Below are 25,533 nucleotides of genomic sequence, written 5' to 3' on the forward strand. Positions count from 1 at the left end.
CCTCCCACCAACCCTCCTTCCCTCCCAGTCCGCCGCGTCGCTCCGTCTGCCCGCCCCGTGCCGTTGGCGCCTGCGCAGTGGTGCCGCTGCCCTGAGGGGGGCTGTTTCTCCAGCTGGGCGACTGTTTACAGCTGCGGGGGGGGTGGGAGACTCGGCGTGCGGAGGAAGCGAGCGGAGGCCTGAAGGGGCGGCGGCGGTAGCTGGCGCTGGAGGAGCAGGTAATCTTGAGGGGGCAAGGAGACCCCTCCCCCCTTCCTTCCTTTCTGTCAGTCTGGGGGGGGGGCTCCAGGTCATAATAGGACCCCCCCAATCCCGTGACAATGGCCGCCTCACCCCCGCCTGGCAGTAAAGGCCCCGGCCCTTTCTTCCCCCCTCTCCCCCCCCAGATTGTTTACCACAACAGCCAATGGGGTGCTTGCCCCGCCCCCCGCCCAGGTTGGGGGGGTCTCCTCCTCTCCAGTCTCCTGTCTCCATGGTGGTGCAGGGCCCAGAAAGGGCTTCCTTCTTAGGGGGGGGGGAGAGGCACTTTGTTATGGGGTGACACGCTTCCTCACCCTCCCCACCCCACCCCAAGTCACACACCCCACCCCAGACTCCAAGGTCATGGTAGGGGGCTTTGGGGTGACCTAAGGGGGTGTGCTGGGGTGGGGTGGGGGTGCCTCCTCCTCTGGAAGTGTCAAAAAAGACTAGCAGGGTTTGAAAGGGCTGGTACCTCTGGATCAAGTACAGCAGCCTCTCCCGAATTAAACTTGAGTGGTTTTAATTGGGTTTTGAATCGGCATGCAATTAACTGTTGCCGTTTCTTTCCCCCGGTTTTGTCGTGCTCGCTTGACTTAGCGGGTCCTACAAAGTGCTGTTCTGCATAATGCTTTGTCTTTCTTTTTTTTAATAGGGTAGGGTTAGGTTTCATGGCACCGAGAAGAGGGAGGGCAGCCTGAAGAAAGTTTGGGAAGCCACTGGTATTAACCAAGGCTGCAACCCCTACGCCTGCTAACCTTAAGAGTAATGACAACTGGACACAGTGGGGTTTATGTAAGGCTGCCGCTCAGTATGTCTCCTTCCCCACCTGCCCCACGGAGCTGGAGCTAGCTGGTGGTTTGGCCTCTTTACTTTGAATGGTCCCTATTCTGCCATTGCCTAGAATCATAGAATCATAGAGTTGGAATAGACCACAAGGGCCATCGAGTCCAACCCCCTGCCAAGCAGGAAACACCATCAGAGCACTCCTGACATATGGTTGTCAAGCCTCTGCTTAAAGACCTCCAAAGAAGGAGACTCCACCACACTCCTTGGCAGCAAATTCCACTGTCGAACAGCTCTTACTGTCAGGAAGTTCTTCCTAATGTTTAGGTGGAATCTTCTTTCTTGTAGTTTGGATCCATTGCTCCGTGTCCACTTCTCTGGAGCAGCAGAAAACAACCTTTCTCCCTCCTCTATGTGACATCCTTTTATATATTTGAACATGGCTATCATATCACCCCTTAACCTCCTCTTCTCCAGGCTAAACATGCCCAGCTCCCTTAGCCGTTCCTCATAAGGCATCGTTTCCAGGCCTTTGACCATTTTGGTTGCCCTCCTCTGGACACGTTCCAGTTTGTCAGTGTCCTTCTTGAACTGTGGTGCCCAGAACTGGACACAGTACTCCAGGTGAGGTCTGACCAGAGCAGAATACAGTGGCACTATTACTTCCCTTGATCTAGATGCTATACTCCTATTGATGCAGCCCAGAATTGCATTGGCTTTTTTAGCTGCCGCGTCACACTGTTGGCTACACTGTTGGAGCCTACAGCTCCTCACATATCCGCTTTTACTCCAGCTTGCTTCTGGTGTTGCTGTAATCAGTTTTTTAAAATTTATTTTAAGGCAGCTTGTGAGGACTTGCCGTAAAAGACAGGGTGCTATTAAGACAGCAACAGCACAATCCTAACCATGTCTACTCAGAAATAAGTTCTACTGAATTTAGTAGGGCTTACTCATTACTCCCTGATAAGTGAGGTGAGTGTTCCAGCCAAAATGACAGCACTTGAGAATTTCTCTGCTTTGGTTCACTTTCTCCCTTCTCCAAGTAATTAGAATAAAGGCTATAAAATCCCACCCCACACATCTTGCTTACCCGCCATGGGACTGGGGTCTTTCTACTCCTTCTCTCCTCCCCCCCCTACCTTGAGGCTAGAACTCCATAACTTCTTTCCCTCTCACTACACTTTTAAAAATCCCTCTTCCCCCATACACTGGGCCTGGCAGCCCTTTTCCCCTCTTTCCCCACTTTTCTTATAATAAAAATACCTCATAACTTCCTTTCCTCCCTTATCGACCCCACCTCCACCATAAAGTACCTGATTCTTCCCAGCTTGGTAATGGGACAAGCCAGCTCTTTATCTCTCTCTTATAACGAGACCCCATAATGTGTATCTTTCTAGCCCAACTTCCAAGATAATGGGCATAAACCCACAGTTCTTTTTCACTACTGTCTACACAAACTTGTGGGTCACCCTCTCATAGTTTTCACTCTGCCAATGCAGTGCCTGGAGACAGGCAGTCAAGTCATGTATCAGTAGTGATGACCAGAGGAGAAATGACTACTGGGAAGAACAGAGAAAAGAAAAGGCGTGGTGCAGCTGCTGTAGCACAACTAGATGCGTTCATCTGCCCCAGCTGCAACAAAACATGTCTCTCCTATATCGGTCTCTGCAGTCACAGCAGGCACTGCAACCTTCCAACAGCCTCAAAGGCATATTCCTCCATTGTCTCCCAAGACAGAAGGATGCCAACCGAATTACTTTCTCCAGAGTAATGGGTACATTTTTTTAATTTTCCTGTTATCATCCATGGCTTTGTAATAATTCTCCTCCCAACTCCAAGCCTCTCCAATCTCCAATGGAAGCTAAACATTAATATTAATAATAGTAATTAAATTTATAAGCCACCCTTCATCTGAAGATTACAAGGCAGTATACAGCATAAAAATACAAAATGAAAACACAAAATACATATAACAACAACAACCAATAACCCCCACCCACAACCACATTTAAAAGACCATAGATTGCTTAATCAGCCAAAGGCCTAGTTATAGAGTTGCTACATAACACAAATTGGAGCTCAATACACTCTGCTGCCACCTGGCTCTTGGCACTTTTCTGATCTCTGCTGCAGAAGGGGAAAAGCCTACAGGTAAGGACAACCAATGGAAGGTGTGAGAGCCAGTGGATCTTATTCACCTTCCCCAAGTCTCTCACTAGTGCCTGCAAACTCCTCCTCTCCTGGGCATCCTGCCAAGGACAAGCTATGCTGGTTCAAAATGTATTGCTCTGGGGAGCCCATTGGGGTGAGTGTACTGCTGAGAGGCAGTTTTCTCCTGGGACTGTGACCCAAAGTCACCCCTTGGACCACAACAACTGTTTGCATTCAGGCAAATTCTCCTATCTGTGTTTTTCAGTGCTGAGTAAGGTTACCGCTCCCACAAAAGTTCCTCTGAAACTCTATACATTTAAATGGTTTCTCCCCTATGTAGGTTCTTTGCTTATGAAGCTCTTTCCACATACAGCACACTTAAATGGTTTCCTCCTGAATGTGTCCTTGGTAAACCCTCTCTTGTGAGAATGGGTTACCATAATATTAGTTCTTTGTATTTCCAGCCCAAGCCTCCCGAGCAATGGGTGCAGTCCCTCAATCTTTCTCACTACTTCTCCCTAGCCTTATGACAGTGGGATGATGCAGCCAGCCCCCCTACTCTTTTTGATAATAAGACCACCTAATATTACCATACCATCTCAGGGGCATTCGGGTCTAAAACAGGGATGGCCCTCTAGCTATTATTGCTCTCCCATTTCTCATCAGCACAACCCAGTATAGCCAGTGTTCAGAGACAATGGGAGTTGTAGTGCAGCACATCTTGAAAGCCATAGGTTTCCCACCCCGCTCTAAAATTTCACTCCTCCTCCCCCCCCCCACCTGCTTCTGACACTGCAGATGAAGTTCTTTTACAATAAAGGACTGATTGAACCTGCCCCGAAGATACTTGATAGAGAAATGCTTACTATGGCATTGAAATCTGGGGCTCTGATTTGAACTCCATTAAAGTTTTGGAAACTGCAGAATAATGTTTTTCAAAAGCTATACTCGGGAATTTCAGCAGTGCTTCCTCGTACAGAATAATAATAATAATAATAATAATAATAATAATAATAATAATAATTTATTTATTTATACCCCGCCTATCTGGCTGGGTTTCCCCAGCCACTCTGGGCGGCTTCCAACAAAATATTAAAATACAGTAGTCCGTCAAACATTAAAAGCTTCCCTAAACAGAGCTGCCTTCAGAATCCAGGTGGTCAACAATTAAAGGCAAGAGCGGACTACACTCAGTTAAAGCATATTTTTAAAATTGCTATTATGTCTATTGAGCTTTTCCCTGCACTGTGCTTTATTGAGTTGGGTGATAACAAACCCTGGAAAGCAGCTTGTCAACATGTTTTAGACTGTTATTATTTACCAGAGCTGAGCTCTGCTTTGACCTTGAATAAGTGTCAGCTAAGGGATTTGCTCTCCTGGATAGAATCTAGAAGGGACCTGCAACTATTTAGAGACACCGTATTTCCTCCTTGGTATCTGTTCCTGAGAACAGAGCATTTTGAGCTAATTATCTAACCAAACTTTCACCAGTTTCCTTAAGAAATGCTTATATTGGGCTGCGTTTCCAAGTGATGCCCTCTGCAGTCTCGGATAGTCTCTACAACAAGGTCCCATATGCAGACAGACTTTGTATTTATAGTCAGTCTCAGGTGGAAGACATCACTCATTATCTTTTAGCCTGTCCCTTATATAGTGAACCAAGAGATTTCTTTCTTAAACCTTTGGTCCCACAAGCAAGCAGTCACACACCTTGACAGAAATGGTTTGGTTTCTTTTGAGTGACAGTAATAGCTTCATAACAAATAGTGATCCTCTATGCTCTAGCTGCAGGGAAAAAAATAATTCAGCAAAAAGGGGTCACTATAAATTTATGTGATGATTTGAAGGTTTGATCAGAAATCAAGCTGGGTTTTCAGTTTGTTGGTGTCTCTGGTAACTTCTCCCCCTTACATAATGGATGCTGGCAAACTGGATTTTAAAAAGGCAAAATAATACTAGAATTGGAGTTGTCAGAGGTGCACAAGGGAAAATGTGTTTTAATGATCAGGAACTTGGCAGAGTGTTGCAGATTTTTATATTATGAATGTATTCTGTTTATTATTACTATTGCTTAATACAAGTTTGTCATGGCCTTTGGCTAGAGCCATAAACTTACGAAGGGAAACAGTATTCACCCGCAGTTTACCTCCAATAAACATGTATAAGCATTGTGTCCTGCTTTAGTCCTAGGGACTCTTAGTTAACTGTTGCAATGAGAGCTGCTGTAGAAGTTTATCAGTAAATGCAAATTTCCCTCTTTCACCCATTACGATATGGCCTTATCCGTCACCATTTCTAGAATAAACTATGAAGGTTCGTCCTGGTCTACTGAAAATGTTACTATTGGCTTTGAGATCTGAACTTTGATCATTAAAAGTATTTCATTTTTCCAGGTGGCATCCAGTGAGTATCCAGACACACGTGCAAAGTTCTGTAACTCCACCTAATTATTTGTACCATTCAGCATCCTGGCCTTTAGTCCACATAACAGTGTTTTGGTTCCGTATCTACGCACGAGGCACGGGGCAGCTGCCAGCGGCTATAATTCTAGTGCCAGAAAACAAATGGAATGCACAAATCATTCAGTGGCTCTAATGCATTTTGAATCCAGGGTGTCTGAAGCAGGTCTTGGCTGCAAAAGGAGCATTGCTCTGTGTTGTGGGAAGACTATTCGTTACCACCCGCCACCCTCTCTCCCTGTGCTACACAGTTCCTCTGTGTTAGGGCAACGTAGACAGGAGACTCTGTTTTCAGCAAGTGTGCCCTGGGTTGGCCGCAAACCAATTCTCTCTTGTAGTGGCAGAACAGAGCATGCAGAGGCATGCTAATAGCCCTGTGACTGGACTGCAGCCAGGTCAGATGGCAGCTGCCTTGTGTTGGGGTGCTTTTTGACTTTGTGATCGTGTTGCTTTGTGAAGAATGGAAAGCAAATGGGGTGGGGGGAGAGGTTAAGCCTCTTCTATTGTGGGTGTATGTAAATAAGGCCTAAGCTGTATTAAAGGTCAGAAGGAGAAAGCTGGAAAGAGGTGCATTCAAACTTAAATCACCCTCGGGGTGCTGTTGGGAGGTTAGCTCTCCATGCCTGGAATATTTTCTGCAGCCAAATACTTCACACTGAATAGGAATTCCTAGACTCTGTTAGGTTTCTCTTTTCTAGAAAGCAAGTTAGTCCCTTCACAGCTGGAGGTACACGTTTTGATAATGTGAGGATTGTATGTTACCACCTTAATTTTTACAGTCATACCTCGGGATGAATACGCTTCAGGTTAAGCATTTTTGGGTTGCACTCCGTGGCAACCCAGAAGTAACGGAACGCATTGCTTCCAGGTTTCGCCGCATGCGCAGATGCTCAAAATGACATCATGTGTGGAAGCGGCAAAACGCGACACACACAGACGCGCAGTTGCGTGTTACGTTCGCTTCAGGATGCGAACGGGGCTCTGGAACGGATCCTGTTCGCATCCAGAGGTACCACTGTACTGCACAGTTATTGTGCCTGGTGCTTTACCGAGCAACACAGGCCAATGCCGGAAAGAACAAGACAGGCCCTTGCCCCAAAGAACTTACAAATTAATTTCAACAGGAAGACAAATGAAGGTAGGGGAGCTCTACCGAAATATAAGCAAAGTCTTTGGGCTGTGTTTCTGTTGAGGAAAAAGTAAGTTTTTCGAAGGATTTGACTGCCACCAATACGCTGACTAATGCCTGTAGGGTTCATATGTCATATGCATTGAGTACCAGTTATTGGGGGTAAAGGAGAGAGTTAATATCTTCATGCAATGCTTCTGGGCTTCCCAGCAACATCAGTCTGGCTGGCCATTGGAAAATGCAACTCTGGACTAGATGCAGCAGAGGCTTCTTGCGCTGGATGCCCTCTTGGTTCTTCAGGTATCTGCTGGACCAGTTAATCAACAACTAGATTGGTCAGAAGGCCAGTCTGGGGAAGAATGCAGAAGCAAATGGCCAAGTTATCATCCCTTTTACCTCTTTGTCAACATATACATAGTTAGCAGAGGTTGAAATCTCATCCTGGCACTGAGCCTTTCCAGAAAGTAGAAAGACAACAGGCCCTGGGCACTTACACCTCTAAAGGCAACCAGGAGGAGCTTGTATGGGGCTTAAAGTTACAAATTTAGCTACTACAGGGGCATAGGTGGGGGTGGGCCACTTGATGGTCATCCCTGAATCAAATAGGTCTCATGGAATACTTCTATTCTGTTCCTGCCTTAACTCCTCTATTGCCCAAAGGGTATCTGTGCTAAAGAGATTACACTGTCTCGGTGTCAAATTCTGAGCACAGTCAAATATGCAGTTTATAGTCAAAACATGCAGATAAGCAGGCATATACAAACGGAGGAATGCATTGTGCATAAATTTTAAACTCAATGTGTGCAAAGTCTGGTTTACTTTTGTGGTAATGAGTCTGAGCATTGCTGCTGAGAATTGTTTCAAAGATGCTCAAGATTTCTGCAAGGATGATCATAATCTCCTGTGCCTTGGTTACATTTTGCAGTACCTTCTGGTGCTGTTCCTAAGTTTTTGATGTGCACGGTTGAAACGTTGTTTCTGCTGAATACATGCAACAATGAAGCTGAGGCAGAACCTTCTAAAGCAGGAACAAACACTGAATTTGCCTCTTCTGCAGTTCTTGCCAGAAAAAGCACTGTAAATAAAAATTCATGTTGTGCTCTTCCAGTATGAAATGTTAGCTGTCTGTAGAGAAAAATGAGACAGCTTTGGCACTGCAAATTAAGTTATTTCCAATTAGAACCGGTTCTTTTAAAAAGGGCTGGTATTGTTCAAAGATTGTTGCATATTATATTGTGGTACAGATCACTGCAATGATCTCCAAATTGCTCTCTAACCCCACTACCATTCACCTCTGGGTGTTGGTGTGGTGTTTGTACATTTGCCTTAACAGTAAGGTTTTGGTTTGAGTCTGTTTGCCATCCCTCTGGTATATTTTGTTTATAACTAGAGCTACAGCCTCAGTTGATTATAAGGCTGGGAGCCAAGGTACTACTTTAAGGGCATGCCAGGTTCACCTAGGAAGATTTTTGACTATTTCTATTTTAGCTTTTAGGTCAAATTGCTATTTTCTAATTGGCCAGCTGGCCACACTAAGGCAGACATTTGCCCTTCCATCTTCTTCTTCTTCTTCCCTTATGCACATTAATACAAAAGGCTGTATTTTCTCTGTAAAGCAGGCAGTTGTGTAGGTCTACATGGATTCTTATGCATATTTTTCTTACCAACACAGTCTGCCTTGTGCATGTGTTCAGGCATGCACACGTGGCTCAGTTTGGAGTCTGATTTTCTCGGGGTGTTGTTGTTGTTGTTGTTGTTGTTGTTGTTGTTGTTGTTGTTATACCCCGCCCATTTGGCTGGGGTATAAATTATTAAAGAATGTCTCTTTAAGAGCCAAGTGAGGCTTACATGGGAGATCTGAAGGAGTTCTGTTTGACAGTCCATCTCATTTGCAAAGTTCTCCTTCCAGCAAACTGCAGTGAACTAGCACAAAGGAGACCTGTGTTTTCTTCCACATGCAAGCAAGCACCTCCTAGTTTGGAGCAAGTTGCTTCATCAGGTAATCTCCAGCAACAGGAGTGGTCATTTGGGATGTTTTTGGAGTAATGCCCACCCAGCCATTCCTGATTTAGGCTGCAATCCTAACTCTACTGGCCTGAATTCAATAAGGCTTCAATAAGACATGCTTTAAGTTTGCACTGTTTGCGTTCATCCCAAGAACCCTCCTTGATCCATTGTCCAGTGGTGGCACTTAGAAAACCAATATGGTAGGGATAAGGAATCTGACCCGCCAGATGTTCTTGGACTCATCAGCATGGTCAGTAGTCCAACAACCTCTGGAGGGCCACAGATTCCCCATCCGTGCAGCATGGGGTTAAGAAGTAGGCTCAAGAAGCCTCAAGAAATGTGAGACCAGACCTGTTGTGATACATAGGCTTGAGGTCTCGCCAATCCTCCTCTTCTAAGAAATGTTCAAAGTTCCTCCATGCAGTATTAGTGCTTTTCTGCTCCGAATGTTGGCAAAAGGCAGAATATGCTTCGGTGTGGGGAATGCAATATAGAACTATCCAGAATCCATGATGTTTCCATAACCAGAAGCAGCTTCACAGAACAGCTGACAACACAATAAAAAGTGTCCAGAAGGGTCACTGGTATTTCATATCAAAGGGTTTTTTCTGCTCTAATAAATATGCATATGTATTTGAAATCCCCCAGAGCAAAAAAGGAGAGCAGTAACTGGTGATGTTTGTATATGTGAAAGTGATTTTGGTTCTGTGTCTTTTGACATGCAGGATATGCTCTACAGTGCACTTAGCATCACCTGGACTTTTGTACTTGAGCAGTTTTCTTTGACTGGTGCAGTGACTTTCTCCTTTTTCCCTCCTCTGCTCTCCAGAATTGGTTTTTGAATTTGTTAGCGTGGACAATGGGAGGTGCTGTGAGCGCAGGAGAGGACAATGACGAGCTAATTGATAACCTGAAAGAGGCTCAGTACATCCGGACAGAGCTCGTGGAGCAGGCCTTCAGAGCTGTCGACCGGGCAGACTACTACCTGGAGGAGTTTAAGGACAATGCGTACAAAGACTTGGCATGGAAGCACGGGAACATCCACCTTTCTGCTCCCTGCATTTATTCGGAGGTCATGGAAGCCCTGGATCTGCAGCCTGGGCTTTCCTTCTTGAACCTGGGAAGTGGCACTGGCTATCTGAGCTCCATGGTTGGGCTCATCTTGGGTAAGTGACTCTTTTGATCAGCTAAATGATCCCTGCAACTCTAGTTTCTTACTGTGTGGGGTCAACACATATTCTTATCACTGACAGTACGGTGGGCGCGTTTAACCTGTGGGCATGTTTTGAGGAGAAGATTTAAGAACAAACATAATACAGTGGACCCTCTGGATACGAATTTAATTCATTCCGGGGGTCCGTGCACACCCCGAAAAATCCGTATACAGAGGTGCCACTTCTGTGTGCGGTGTGATAGAGTGCTTCTGCGCATGCGCTTCTGCATATGTGCGTGACGTGCAGAGCGCTTCTGTGTGAGTGGCGAAACCTGGAAAAATACTTTCGGGTTTGCCGCTTTCGCAACCCGAAGTTTACGTTACTCAAGAGTAATTTAACCCGAGGGTCTACTGTAGTGGTCTTCAAATATCTGAAAGGCTGCCCTGTCTTGCAGAAGGTAGAGCAGGCTTGTCCTCTGTTGCTCTAAGAGGGCAGGACAACCTACGGAGTGGAGATTGCAAGGTGGCAAGTTTCAGTAGAGCTATTTGACAGTGGGACAGGGTGCTTCAGGACAGGCTCGACTCTCGGCCAAGACCGGACAGCCATCTATCTGAGATGCTGTAGTTGCTTCCAGCATTGAGCAAGGGGTTTGGATCACAGCTGTCAACTTTTTCCCTTTTTTAAAGGGAAATTCCTTTATTCCGAATAGGATTCCTCGCAAGAAAAGGCAAAAGTTGACAGCTATGGTTTGGATAGTTGTTGTTTTTAGTTAGTTAGAAGAAGAAGAGTTTGGATTTGATATCCCGCTTTATCACTACCCGAAGGAGTCTCAAAGCGGCTAACAATCTCCCCCACAACAAACACTCTGTGAGGTGAGTGAGGCTGAGAGACTTCAGAGAAGTGTGGCTGGCCCAAGGTCACCCCGCAGCTGCATGTGGAGGAGCGGAGACACGAACCCGGTTCACCAGATTACGGATCCACCGCTCTTAACCACTACACCACACTGGCTCTCACACTAACTAACTGGTTAGTTAGTTAGTTAGTTTATGTACTGCCCTATACTCAGGGCGGTTCACAGAATAAAATCAAGATATAAAACCACAAAGTACATAAAAAAAACAAAAAAAACCCAACCCAATAGCCCCTCCCCACAAAACAAAAACACATTTTAAAAGGGCATAGGATGCAAATCAGATCAACCCAAGACCTGGTTTAAAAGAAATGTTTTTGCCTGGCGCCTAAAGGGGTATAATGAAGGTGCCAGGCGAACGTCCCTAGGGAGAGTATTCCACAGACAGGGAGCCACTGCAGAAAAGGCCCTGTTCTCGTGTTGCCACCCTCCAGACCTCTCGAGGAAGGGACACACGAAGGAGGGCCTCAGAAGATAATTCTCAGGGTCCGGGTAGGTACATTTGGAAAGAGGCAGTCCTTGAGGTATGGTGGTCCTGAGCCATTTAAGGCTTTATAGGTCAAAACCAACACTTTGAATTGGGCCCAGTAACTAATGGGTAGCCAGTGCAGTTGGACCAGGATCAGTGTAATATGCTCAAACCTCTTAAGATCTCTCCCATCTTCATGACTCCATATTCTGCTCTTCTGTGGGGTCACTTCAGACAGAAGATGGTCAGTAAATCATCTTGCACATCAAATGAAAAGCACAGCACAGGTGGTTGCCTGGCTTTCCAAATTATGTGTGTATGCGTGTGTTCAGGAACAGCCTGAGCACCTTGCTGCACATTTATTATTTATTTAGAGCATCTTTACCCAGCCTTTCAGCTTTAAAAAATGCCAGGGTGGCTTACAACACACTTTGAAATCATTAAAAATGGAACAGTTAACAAGCAATGAAAGAATAAACAGCCTTTTATCCGGCAGCTGAGTCTTTGAGAGCACCCTTCTCCTCTCCCTTTCCCAATAAAAATAACCTGCGTTCAACAAGTTCCTTTTTTTAATTACAACATTTTATTTATTTTCATTTTTAATGCATCCTTCCTCCAAGAAGCCAAGCGTTGCACACGTGCTGCCTCCCCTATAACTTCACAACAACCCTGTGGGGTAGATTATGCTGAGAGTGTTTAACTATCCTGTGAGTTTTATGACTGAGCAGCTATTTGAATCCTGGTGGTCTCACTCGTTAAGCCCAACACGAATTGCTACACTGCATTTTCTGTTGAAGTTTGTTCCTAAATACGACTGTGTGTGCTCTCTTCCTCTCTCCATCCCATCCCACCCACCCTTTCGTTTTTCAGCAGCAATAATAGCTTATAGAAGGGAGTCATCAGCAATAAACAATTGGGGCAAGCTACAACTGTGCCAGTTATTTTCTGGAGTTCAAAATTAGTGCTTGTTTTTGTTTTTTAGCTTTCAGTGTAACTGCTGAATGGCAGGGATGTATCTAGAAGGGCTTAAGCACCATTCTTTTAGATTCCGAAGATGGACCCTGGAGCAGTTCCCAGGGTGCATAGATGTGAAAATGTTTGCCTAACCGGATCATCCATGCAGCGTGCCTCATTGCTGGCCCCGTACTCTGCTTCCAGGGTCATCAGTTAGGATGGTGCACTTGGGCAAAACGTTTTCACACACATATGCCATGGAAACTGCTCCAGAGCGATCCTGCAGATGCAAAATATTGTGAAATTTCAATGAGCAGAGAAAAATCTCGATTTTGCATTGTTGAGCTGACTCTCCTAAACTTGATCCTAAGCTTTACTCCCTTGCTCAGAGAAAAACAGCTGTGGTCCCCTGCCCTTGAAATCCCCATCAACTGTTGCTGTGCTTCACTCATTTTTCATGCTCCACTTCATATTGTAGCACAGCAGTAAATAAAACCAGGAATGGGTGGTTGGCAGCTTGTCATTTGCCTCCCCCCCCACCCTTCGAGAAAAACCCTACTCTAATGGTGTTAGGAAGCTCTAAGAATGGAAGTAAATGCAAAACCCACTGGAGGAGATTCTTGCTTAGTTGGGTCAAAATATGTTGGTGTAAATGACCTTCTGGTCTAGAGAAATGGGAGAGATTTGTTTCCTCTGGAGAAACAGAGGGCAGGTAAACAGAAGCTCTAGGGAGGACTACCTTTGAGCCCATTAATTGTATGGGAAGGTAACTTTCACTAAATATACCATCCGTAAGCATCTTAACAGAAGTCTCCGAATGCATTTCTCCAAGGTTTTGAATATGCTTTGCTAATAACTTGAAAATAAGGTAAGCTTGCCAAAACAAAAAAGCCATGTAAGAGCCAGGTGTTGGATTGGCCAAACCCAAACTTGCACATCTTTTGTTTCAGATGTATTTTCTCATGCTCCCTTGGTGGTTTTCCTCTCACTGGCATCCGTTCCTCCCTGCCTATTACTTTTACTGAGATGTGGGACTTATTTTGTAGCCATTCAGTTCTACAGGTTGGGTGGTTTATGCTAGTAACCAGCTCTCAAGTTTTGAGGAATTTGCTTTGTATCTGTGCCTTAAGAGAAGATCAAAACCAGCTCAGAGTCTGAGCAAAGCTTTTTGGATTCATTCTGGTTCTCCATCTAGTTGTTTTTCAAATGTTTTTTCCCCTTGCATTCCCTAAACATATGCAGGCCCTTTCGGCGTTAACCATGGCGTAGAGCTTCACTCTGACGTTATAGAATATGCAAAGCAGAAGCTGGACTTCTTCATCAGAACCAGTGACAGCTTTGACAAGTAAGATTGGACATGCCTAATTTGCATTTAAACTGACTTCCAGAACAGATTGTAGCAATCTAGGTGGTAACTCCTAGTTAGCAGCATACGGTGAGTTCAAGATGCATATGGGTGTCTTGCATATGCAATATTAGGCGCTAGGACGCAGAAAGAAATCGAGAACAGTTCTGTCTTCCACTCTTGTGGATTTTACATACCTGATACATGCCTGAGCTTAGAAACAAAAGCAATTAGTTGGGTTCACTCTAGAAATTTTATTCAGGTTCTTTATGGTACATTACAAAGGAATGCAGTTTTTGAAAAGGCTTCTGAGATAAAACAATGCAGTGGGTGAAGTTTTTATTTATTTACCAATATTAAAATTAAGATTTTAATCAAATCTCTAAGTGGTTTACATAACGTAGTATAAAATATTGATTAAAAATAGCTTTAAAAACAGATTTTAAAACAGTAGACATAATTAAATTATCAAAATATAGATAAAGCCAGCATTTTCTTTTTCTTTTATTCCCCAGTTTTATTTATTTATTAACATTCTATTACATTACAAATATAATAAGCTCTGTAATGTAATATGACAATGTTTACCAAGCATTTTCAAAAAACAAATATACAGAATAAAAATTACGCGTCAGGGTAAGCTTGCCTAAAGAAATGAGTTGTTTTTCATACAATCCAAAACTTGCTTTTCCATCGGGAAATTGACATTGTGGTTTCACTGGGCAAGAAGGAGGGATATACACCATGCTGCAAACCAAATATGCTTTTACTGCTTGACCCCCATCCCCAAGGAAAGTGTACTTCTGGGAGAAGGCAGGAAGGAGCCATAACCCAGTGGCAGAGCACTTGCTTTGTACACAAGAGAGGTAGGTTCTGTCTCTGGCATCTCCAGTTAAAATTAACTTATATGGCTGGGAAAGAGTTCAACCTGAGACTCTGGAGAGGTGCTGCCAATACTAGACAATGACAGCTCACAGTCGCGTTGGTGGGTGGTTTTTGCAACCCAGCACGGGCTCCCTGGCCTCCGGAGCCATGCCATAAAAGCCTGCCATTGCTCCATCCCTGGGCTGGCTGCAGAGGCTGCAGTGCTCCTGCCTGGCCTTGGTTTAAATCAGCCAATCGACGGTGGCCTGGGGGCGGAGCAAAGACCAGGTAAGGAGGCTACTGCCTGCACTGGCCATTCAGTCGTCTCAGAGCATCGTGGAGAGAGGTCCATCGTCAGGATGTTCTGGAGGTAGTTGATTGGGAGCAAGGGAGCTGGGAAGGGACCGGGGACAGTGGTGGAAGGCATGGGGGGCTGGCTTGTAGCCCACATAGAGGATGCAGCACAGTGGGTCTGGGTGGCAAGGTTGGACGTTTTTGTTTGGGTTAGGTCCATAAGTTATCTCGTAGCCTTGGTATCTTGCCCTTTTTAGTTTTACGATGCAGTGTTGGGGGTTTTTTAAATACTGGTTTTGATAGACCAACTGTGTAAGAAGGTAAATTGCTCATTTCGGCCCCAGCTACCTTAGAAAACTGTGTTTGCCAAGTTTCCATAACAGTATTCCAAAATGGCAAAGTTTGCAGTTCTGGAATATATTGGCCATATACTTTGCTTGCCTCGATATTAAAGGATTGATATTTTAATATGTGGGGGCTTAGAAGCTCCAGCCTGTGAAATACTTGTGCCATCTACAAGCGTCACTCACTTCTCAGGTTTGAATTCTGCGAGCCTTCCTTTGTCACCGGCAACTGCTTGGAGATCTCTCCAGACTGCTCTCAATATGACCGTGTCTACTGTGGTGCGGGAGTCCAGAAGGAGCATGAAGATTACATGAAGAACTTACTGAAAGTTGGTGGGATCCTCGTGATGCCATTGGAAGAAAAGGTTTGCTTGTGGGACGGCAGGTCCTCTCATTCCTATGTACCATTTACCCCTTGCTTTTTGCAGTGAGCTCAATTCACCAAATTACCAGCTGTGTGGCAGAAAGGGGAGAGGGTTCATTTTCAAGGCTGAGAAATAGGCCATCTATTCTTGCTATCAAGAGGTGATTCATCTTATGTTTTTGTTCTCAAACGCAGCTGACAAAGATAACACGAACTGGCCCTTTGGCCTGGGAGACGAAGAAGATCTTAGCTGTTTCCTTTGCTCCTCTGATCCAGCCCAACCACGCAGATTCGGGGAAGTCAAAACTTGTTCACTTGCGTAAGTGTGCACCTTCTCTATTTGTCTGTTTATTTGTTGGGTTGGGCTGTGCAAGGCTCAGAGAGACATTCCTCAGAGGTGGGCACTCTTTGCCATAGCTTGCAGTCTGACTTGCCCTAGGCTGTGCACTTTCTCACCATGGAAACAGGACTCACCCAGCATTCAGTTCTGCCTGTGTGTGCTCATGCTGGTGATATCATCACTGCATTGTCTAGCATGGAGGCACCAGTTACACAGCAACTTGTGTGGTGACCTGCCCCACTTTGAGAATGGCACAGATTAGCCAGCTGCCGGCTTTGCTGGCAAAATCTGTGGCAAAGCTGCTGTGCTCTCCTGACTAACTGTCAGTTTCTTCCAGCCATTATTATTATTATTATTATTATTATTATTATTATTATTTATATACAGTGGTACCTCGTGTTACATACGCTTCAGGTTACATACACTTCAGGTTACACACTCCGCTAACCCAGAAATAATGCTTCAGGTTAAGAACTTTGCTTCAGGATAAGAATAAAAATCGTGCTCCAGCGGCACGGCGGCAGCAGGAGGCCCCATTAGCTAAAGTGGTGCCCCATTAGCTAAAGTGGTGCTTCAGGTTAAGAACAGTTTCAGGTTAAGATTGGACCTCCGGAACAAATTAAGTACTTAACCCGAGGTACCACTGTACCACCCTATACCCGGTGGTCTCAGGGTGGTTCACAGAATAAAATCAAGATATTAAACCACAAAATACCTAATAAAAATAGAAACAACAAGCCAATAGCCCCTCTGCCACACAAAAACCCCACATTTTAAAAGGGCATAGGATGTAAATCAGATCAACCAAACGCCTGGTTTTTGCCTGGTGCCTAATGGTGTATAATGAAGGCGCCAGGCGAACTTCCCTGGGGAGAGCATTCCACAAAAGGGGAGCCTCTGCAGAGAAGGCCCGTTCTCTTGTTGCCATCCTCCGAACCTTTCAAGGAGGAGGCACACAAAGAAGGGCCTCAAATGGTGATCTCAGGGTCCAGGTAGGTTCATATGGAAAGAGCCATGATCTGAGGAAGTGTGCCTGCTCTTTAGTCCATGCCAGCCAAGGTCCTACGCTTCTTACTCTTCCCTCTCTCACATTTCCAGCACCAGTGATGGTCCGCACGCTTCAGGACCTTGCACGCATTGCTATCCGCAGCACCATTAAGAAGCTGATTCACCAGGAAACGGCAGGCAGAAACGGCAACGGCCTCAGGAACCCGCCGAGATTTAAACGAAGGCGCATCCGCCGCCGCCGCATGGAAACCATCGTCTTCTTGGACAAAGAGGTCTTTGCCAGCCGGATCTCCAACCCCTCCGACGATAACAATTGCGAGGAGTTGGAGGAGGAGGAGAGCAAGTTGGAAGAGGTGGAAAAAGCTGTCCCTGAACTGAAGCCCGAGCCTCCTATAAATGTCCTGAGAGAGAAGGTCTTGAGTCTGCCTCTGCCTGACCCTTTGAAATATTACCTGCTTTATTACAGAGAGAAATAAAGGTCACTGTCAGCATCAAGCAGAGAGGTAGGCAGGACAATAAAACAACTCAGTAGGGCTTGACAGATGTATGCCACTTGCTTGCCTGTTAATGTGACCACGCATGGTGGTAAGCTGGCCGGGGGAACGTGGCTGCCGTGTACTTAAAATGTGATAGCATTTTTCAGATTCCTTCCCTTGGTTAGTGTGCTCCAGTTTTGTCCTACAGCAGAGCTTCCTCGGTTGGGGGTGGGGGGGTGGGGGCAGGCTGGCAGCAAAGCGTTCAGCTGCTTACTGAAATGAGGGTCTCATTCGGTAGCGGAGGGAAACCAACTTTGCCGAGACATCTCTGGATTTCTCAACTATTGTTTTTTGCCAGGTGGCGGTTTCAGAATCATTTTGGGCAGCACCCAAACAAGTTGCTTCACCCTAAAAGTGGAAATCAGGAAGAAGACAGACTCACACCCACAAAGTCTGGTCTCCTCCAAAAGCCCACAAAAAAAGCACAATTTTACAAAAAAAAGTACAAAGTTGTGGGTTTGGTGTATGTGCGATGCCCAGTTAAAGCTGTTGTTTTTAAATCAGCAGGGGCTTGGTTTAGGCAAACACTTTTTTTTACAAGGGAGGTTACCCTCTAAGAGTATCAATATGGCCTCCTAAAAAACTCATTAACAGAATTCCTATTTGATAGGAGAGAGAGAAATGGGCATTGTGAGGTTGAAACAGAAATAATTAAGATGCAGTGCTTTATACTGCAAAACTCACTTTCTCTCTCTCTCTCTCTCTTTTTTCTTTTTTTTTTGCTTTTGACTTGATGGCATGAAGAACTTGCTGGGCTCATCCAGTTTGTGGTTACATTCTCTGAAAGGATATTAAGTGGTTAGGGAGAGCAGTAGAGGGGGGAGGAAGTGCAGAGACTGATTAGTATTTAAAAAGCCATCAGACCTGTCTGAAGGTCTGTTGCAGGAGTGCTGAATCGGGTATGTAATGTTGACAGCTGTGAAGTTCTTTTTTTAATTGGGGTAAGCACCTCATCACTTGGAAGGTGGTTCTTTTTTTTTTTTCAGAGAGTGCCCAGAATCTGGAATCAGTGTTTGTTTGTTTTTTTTTTTTTGTTTTTTTAAGAAAACCTAAAAGGCTAGGTGCATGTCATTGACCCAGCAGAGACCTCCGCTGCAGCAAAGGGGCTAGGTGACTCTTTGTGTAGGTTTTTCTAGGCAAAAGGCATATAAATTATACAGCCTCATTCATCTTAGTTTGATTTTGTCCCTTTTCACCAGTTACACAGCTATACTTTAGTTTGACAGTGTACAAAGATGTCTTCGACTGCTCCATGGCACATCTACTTAAATTATTTCTCTAGCCTTGGTAGGTAATCTTTAGCCTAGGAATTTGGAGTGAGAAAAGAAGGAAGAGTGGATCTTGTTGAAAGTCTAGGATTTTCCTGGAAGTTGAAATGCTGGGGACTAAATGCAATTTTTTCCCAAAGAAATTTAATGCAATTCTTTTGGTCCATTTTATAGTCTTTGGAGTTTCCTGTTCATCTTGTAAAATGGCCATCTCATTGGCATTTTCATCTCAACTTGCAAATAGACAAATAAAAATTGTCCCATGTAGGAGTCAATCATCTCCCACATGCATATGTGAATCCATACTTAAGGATGCAAGTGTCTTTCTTATCCAGCCCATAGTATTCAGAGGTGTCCCCAAGCTGTACTCATGAAAGCAGGGATCTGCTATGATCTGCAGCCCAGACATTGCATGTCCAGTGTTCTATTATTTCATTTTGTGTCAACTGAGAGGTTTTAAGGCAACAAAAACTAATCCTTTGTAGAACTCTGGTCCCCATTTTGCAAGTTCAAAATGCATCTTATAAAGTAAAATCTGAAAAGTAACACACCACAGCTGTCTGTCAAAATCCTTATGTACTTCTTAGTTCTCCTGTGCTTCAACCATTCAGCATTTTAAATTTATATGAAGCTGCCTTATACCGAGCCAGACTAATGATCCATTTAGCCTGGCGTTATCTTTTGTGGACGGCAATGGCTCTTGTATGGCATGTGCCTCCCCAGTGAGCAAGACCAGTTTTTATCTGCCAAAGAGCAGCTTGCCAGAGAAGCTATGAAGTTGCCCTCCGTAACGTCGACTTAATTTTCAAATGATCTGGTGAACAAGCCTCTTTGAGTTGTCAGCGAAAGCTGCCCCAGAGGGAGGCAATCTTTCCATTAACCATGTTTGACTTCTTTTCCCCTGCAGCGTTATCAAAGACATTGTGTAAGGGGTTTTCCCCCTATCATCTTGTCAAGTTTAAAATCTTCCAGGACTCTCCTTTTTTTAATAGAAAGATAGGCTCTTGTAGGGCTTTCCCCTCATTTTGGTTGAAAATACATTCATGAGTAATTAATGCTCTGTCCACTTGCTGTGTTATCGAAATGCAAAAGTAGCAAATGTTCGCTTGCGTGTGTACACACAACATAATTGTGAAATAACGTAGGCTGTAGCATTGTAACAGGAGGGAAATTATCAGTGGTATTCCTACACACCAGCATTTACACAATGTTTAATCCAGTTCAGTGGTTGTTCTTAGTAAACTAACTGTAGCTGCTGTCATTGTTATTATGATTATTATTTTGTGAAATCTGTTCATCTTTTATTTCGCCCTCGGACATCAACCGTCTGCAGTTTCACATACCTGCGTTTAAGCCTCACGTGGTTGTTTCGTAGCTTTCGGTAGGGTCGCCAAGTTGTCCGCATGCAGAAGGAAGCTCTCCTCCATAGGTTTCGTTTTCATATGGTAGCTGAAGATGTACATAGCTGTAGAAATGAAGGTTTGCAGGGGTGGGGAGTACTTTCTGAGGCATGGAGAAACGTTGGAAGCAAATGATTTAAAAAACAAATTTTTATCAAAATGAAATGTCTTGTGTCAATAAATATGTTCCCATTGTAAGCCTCCTTCAATTGCTTTTGCTTGGTGTTCAGAAATCCCATACTGGAAAGTTTTTTCAAACTGCTGTGGCTGGAGAGACTGATGCTGGAGAGACATGTTTTGTTGCAGCTGGGGCAGAGGAAGGCGTTCAGTTGTGCTGCTGTAGATGCACCAGGGCCTCTGCACTCCTCCCAGCAGTCATTTCTCATCTCACTAGAGTGATATTTAGCCACATTGATCTGCTTGATTTCGGTGGAGTTGAGGCTGTATGGCAAGCTCTGAAAGAAACTAATAGCAGAACGTTATGTTTCCACTGCCTGAAAACCAGCAATGACATGCCAGAATAATAGGGTATTGTGAAAGACCTGCATATTATTATTATTATTATTATTATTATTATTATTATTATTATTGAAGTCTGATGTTATGCACTGTTAATACAGTCTATGAGGTTTACCTGGAGAAAGAGTGACATCAGCACACAGCAATAGATGGAAATGGGTTTGGAATTTGGGGCAGGGGAACAGCTGGCCCCTACCCCCAAAAATATGCTAACAAGCTTCCTTGCTAACAGTGACTTTGGATGCATAATGGGTTGTTTTTACTTACTGGGAAATCATCATTAAATGGCTAAAAAGTGCAGGCTGGCATTTTGAGGACAACATCGGGTCAACTCTGCAAAAAGCTTGCATGCACAAGCAGCCCTTGATGTCTGGGAGCACTCACCGTAGTCACATAACTGGGCCCATCAGTCGATGCATCAAGCTTTTGAGAGAGAGAGAAAGTGCTTTTGTTTGCCACTAGGGGGTGCGCTCTTCCCAAGTTGTAGGAATCCTCCAAGGGGGATGGCTTCCAGCAAAGTTTGTCCTTGGTTGTTGAGTTAGAGCCAAGGAAAACAAATAGCAGATTGTTTGGAGGCTTGAAACATGGAACTGCAAGCAACAAAGTCTTCAGTGTCGTGCTAGAAAGCTGCTGCTGTTTTTTTTACCACTATGTCGTTTTCCTTTCAAACCATGCCAGGTAATCGGGGTAGTGAAATGAAAGGTGCCGGAAGAAGAAGACCCTTCCTCTTCAGTGCTGCCATCGTGGAATGTGCAAGCTTCTAATTCCCTTTTAGGCGCAACTGAAATAGCTTGGCGTTCTGTCCTTTTGCAGAGTCCTAAAATGTACCACCTTCAACCCTCTGCCGAGACGAAAAGCTTTACAGCGGAAGTGTATAATCCTGCTCTTAGAGCGCAGTGTTGGGAACTGCCGGGTGGGGTGCGGGCTTACCAAGAAGTAAAACGGGAGCAATTCAAAGTGCCGTGCATGAGTGCACATGCTCACACGTGCATGCACAGGAGAGGAGGAGGAGAAGGGTCGCTGGAATCAGCCAGCGCAACCCTAGTCAGCCAACGCTGCAAACCCTGCTATCATACCACCCAAGCAAAGAATGAGCAGGTGCAACCCCGGTTAAAGACCTCGGAGCAATAGTTCCATCTCACTCACGCGTGAGAGCCAAACCACCCACCACAAAGAAAAACAAATAATCCTTAGTTATTGGTACACACACACACACCCCAATTGGCCTGGGGAAAGATTCTTTCCTTCCTTAATCCCCAGCGGAGCAATGAGTCAATCCCCAAGCATGAGCAAACCCATCCACTGAGTCATCCAGGGAGGTGGAGATGGGGAATGTTTCGTTGCAGTGATTGGTTGTGTTTGCATGAATGTATAAGTGCATATAAATTTTGATCGGGGCAGGGGGCTGCCTGTGGTTTTTAAAGACCCATGTTAGGGAACGCTGGGGTTATTTTTACTTTGCATGGTGCTTTGTGTTTTAATTATTTCGTGTTGTTTTTCATATTTTTTCATTTCGTATTTTGCTTTGAGGTGCTTGTGTAAAGTGGCCATTGAGCTTAATTGACGGTGTTGATCATCTTATTGGACCCCATGCACCACGCAGGTGCTCTGTGCTCTTGGGCTGAGGAGCAAGGGCAGCCCTTCCTGACCTCTGTGGGCCATAACTGAAGGCTCTCAGAAAAGAAAATCACTTTCTTTGCCACTGAAGAAAAAAGCTGTTCTGTGAAATATTTGGTTTTGACTCCTTACTCCTCAATTGAAATGATGTCTTAAGTATCGTAACAGCATTTGCTAGCAGAATCACGCACCGATGACATTAATCACCCAACACTTGTTGGAGGGCTTCAAAAGAGTTTTCTCCAGATCAGTTGCAAATTAGCTAGGTTGCTGTTTTTGGCATCCATCTGTTTCAGGAGACAATGGAGAAGTGCCCCTTTGTGGGTGAAGTCAAACGGTTGGATGATTACAGCGCCTGCTGTGGCTGTAGAGACCGATATGGGAGAGACATGTTTTGTTGTAGCTGGGGCAGAGGAAGGCATCCGGTTGTGCTGCAGCAGCTGCACCGTGGTCACTACGGTGGATGCACAACCTGACGGTCTGTCTCAAGGCACTGCAGTTTGCAAGGGATTCCACAGGGCAGGGCTAATGCTGCCAGCCTTCATGCCACGTCTGCAGACATCTTTGTAGCACAGAGTGGGTCTGCCAACAGGCCTAGTACCTGAAGCCAGCTCCTCTGGGAGCTAGGTGGCCCATTGATGTCACAGGTAAGTACTCAAAGTCTAGAAGGTAGTCTAGAAGACTTCTACATTGATCGACCCAGCAACATCTGGGCAGCGCCAAGTTGGTCTACAGGTCAGGTATGGGGAATCTGTTGCCTTCCAAGTGTTGTTGGACTACAACAGGGGTCAGCAAAGTTTTTCAGCTGTAGGCCGGTCCACCATCCCTCAGACCATGTGGTGGGCCGGACTATATTTGGGGGGGGGGGATGAACGAATTCCTATGCCCCACAAATAACCCTGAGATGCATTTTAAATAAAAGGACACGTTCTACTCATGTAAAAACACCAGGCAGGCCCCACAAATAACCCCGAGATGCATTTTAAATAAAAGGACACATTCTACTCATGTAAAAACATGCTGATTCCCGGACCGTCCGCAGGCCGGATTGAGAAGGCGATTAGGCCACATCCAGCCCCCGGGCCTTAGGTTGCCTACCCCTGGACTACAACTCCCATCATACCTGTCATCTGCAGGACCACAGCTTCCTCATCCTTACTATAGGGGCAGCTAGGCTTCTTTGGCCTGATGTTTGCATTCACTCTTAGTCAACCTCCTGGAACCCTTATCTGCTATCTCATGCACACTCCTCACATGCAACAGCTCCCCTCTCCGCAGATTATCACTCCCTCGCCACTACTAGAGATGGGGCAGAAGTCTGATCCAATTCACATTGAAAGCCGAAGCAATCACATTTGCACTTTTTGAAACTTTATGAGAACTGAAGAACAGCCAACCTTCGATAATTCGTAGTTCTCCGAATTTTGTGATGCCGTTCGCCAGCCAAAGGATGTTTACAAAAATGCATATACAGGTGAAGACAACACAGAAAAAAATAGCATGTTGAGGGAAATAGCTTACAAAAATCCATGCGTTAGTAAAAACTGCATACAAAACATGCTTAGGAGAAATTTGCACTAAATACTGAAGATTTTCCACGAGGATTAAAAATAAATAAATCACAAATTGAACATTGACGGTGATATATAAATGATGGAAAATTATAATGAATGGTGGGGTGCTCTTCATGAATGCGTCCAACTCTGCCAGGAACCCAGTGAGGTTCTTTGCTCCGACAAACACAATTAATTAATGTTAGTTAATGCCCAGAGGCCGGCCAAGTGTGAATAATCTCCGAAACTCATGACGGCTGCTCTATTTGGCACTGGTACGGCCTTAACTGGAGTAATTTGTCTGGTCTGGGTCACCGCATTCTAAGGAAATTTAGGGGCAGGGAAGTAAGGGAGACCAAGTGGAGGCAACTGAGGGCTTAGAACAGGCACCCCCAAATTCGGCCCTCCAGATGTTTTGGAACTACAACTCCCATCATCCCTAGCTAACAGGACCCCAGAGGTCAGGGATGATGGGAATTGTAGTCCCAAAATATCTGGAGGGCCAAGTTTGGGGGTGCCTGGCTTAGCCTTAGAATATTTAGAGCCCAAAGCCCACCATGGAACCAGGGCAGGGCCTGGTCAGTCAGTGTGGAGTCAAGATGGAATCTGGGTAGAGCCTGATGGTTCCTGCATGGAGAAACATCTAGGAGCACCTTTCTCCCCACCTTCCAACCAAGGACATGGGGCTTCGATCCCCACAGCAAAGCAGCAACCCACAGCACTTAATTCCCACCCCCCATACTGGGTGAAGAAATTCTCTATCCCACTTCAGAATAAGAGCAGGGGGGTTGAATCCTGTAGGAGCTGTCAAGAGCCTTCACCTGCCACCCTCAGATTATGATGATGGTGCCCTGCCCATCAGGTTGGATTGCCCCAGCCACTCTGGGCGGCTTCCAACATATATAAAATAATGAAATCAAATCTGCAGGCTGTTCCTCTGTGGGTAGCTCTTCCTATTATCTTTTCACTGGTGCATGTTTTACTGCTGGTTAAGGGCCAAAGGGGGACGGGGGTGGCGCTGTGGGTTAAACTACAGAGCCTAGGACTTGCCAATCAGAAGTTCGGTGGTTCGAATCCCCGTGATGGGGTGAGCTCCCGTTGCTTGGTCCCTGCTCCTGCCAACCTAGCAGTTCAAAAGCACATCAAAGTGCAAGTAGATAAATAGGTACCACTCCGGCAGGAAGGTAAACGGTGTTTCCGTGCGCTACTCTGGTTCTCCAGAAGCGGCTTAGTCATGCTGGCCACATGACCCGGAAGCTGTACGCTGGCTTCCTCGGCCAATAAAGCGAGATGAGCGCTGCAACCCCAGAGTCAGTCATGACTGGACCTAATGGTCAGGGGTCCCTTTACCTTTACCTTTAAGGGCCAAAGGTGCTTGAGTTGACATGCCCAGCATGCTAAGAAGAATAAGAAAGAAAGAAAGAAAGAAAGAGAGAGAGAGAGAGAGAGAGAGAGAGAGAGAGAGAGAGAGAACAGTGCACTCATCTCCAAAAACCAATGGCTCAAATGGGAGCATTAGGCACCTTGAATGGAGCAGGATTTATCCCCTGCCAACAGCTGATGAGTGGATATTAAATCCTTGGCTATGGGAGCCCCTTCCCTACTGGGAACAGGTATGTGCAGCCAGTGCAGGATTTAATCCTGTCCTCCCAACCAGCTGAAGGTCAGGTGGATGTGGTTTGAGTAAAATGGCCCCAAGATCCAAATTGAAGTCCCTAGTGGACCAAGATTGGCCCATGAACCAGAGTTTCCTAGTCTTGATTGCTCTAGAGCAGCGGTTCTCAACCTGTCAGTCCCCAGATGTTGTTGGACTACAACTCCCATC

At 45.3% G+C, this 25,533-nt stretch overlaps 2 protein-coding genes across 3 annotated transcripts in view; both read left to right on the top strand.

Annotated features, from left to right (window-relative positions):
• The first annotated feature begins 62 nt into the window (after nucleotides 1-62).
• PCMTD2 (protein-L-isoaspartate (D-aspartate) O-methyltransferase domain containing 2) lies at nucleotides 63-20,217 on the top strand. Its single transcript, XM_081011485.1, has 6 exons — nucleotides 63-218; nucleotides 9,599-9,935; nucleotides 13,499-13,601; nucleotides 15,297-15,468; nucleotides 15,663-15,786; nucleotides 16,906-20,217. The coding sequence occupies exons 2-6, from the start codon at nucleotides 9,629-9,631 to the stop codon at nucleotides 17,289-17,291; spliced, it is 1,092 nt and encodes a 363-aa protein (XP_080867611.1). The 5' UTR covers nucleotides 63-218; nucleotides 9,599-9,628; the 3' UTR covers nucleotides 17,292-20,217.
• A 2,477-nt stretch (nucleotides 20,218-22,694) lies between these two features.
• The window catches only part of LOC308479948 (peroxidasin homolog), a 73,632-nt gene continuing 70,793 nt past the window's right edge, over nucleotides 22,695-25,533 (top strand). The window contains exon 1 of one of the 2 annotated variants that reach the window (XM_081010999.1): nucleotides 22,695-22,802. The gene's annotated coding sequence lies outside the window, so the exon portion shown is untranslated. Of the gene's footprint in view, nucleotides 22,803-23,330; nucleotides 23,630-25,533 lie in introns of those variants that run through there. The other variant, XM_081010998.1, reaches the window with a different exon arrangement.

Source organism: Podarcis pityusensis, assembly GCF_964106645.2.
Source record: "Podarcis pityusensis genome assembly, chromosome: 6".
NCBI classification, from domain to species: domain Eukaryota; kingdom Metazoa; phylum Chordata; class Lepidosauria; order Squamata; family Lacertidae; genus Podarcis; species Podarcis pityusensis.

Coding starts and splice junctions, on each gene's coding strand:
- PCMTD2 (XM_081011485.1), top strand. CDS start 9,629: ATGGGAGGTGCTGTGAGCGCAGGAGAGGACAATGACGAGCTAATTGAT. Junction 9,936..13,498: donor CATGGTTGGGCTCATCTTGG/GTAAGTGACTCT, acceptor AAACATATGCAG/GCCCTTTCGGCGTTAACCAT. Junction 15,787..16,905: donor GTCAAAACTTGTTCACTTGC/GTAAGTGTGCAC, acceptor TCACATTTCCAG/CACCAGTGATGGTCCGCACG.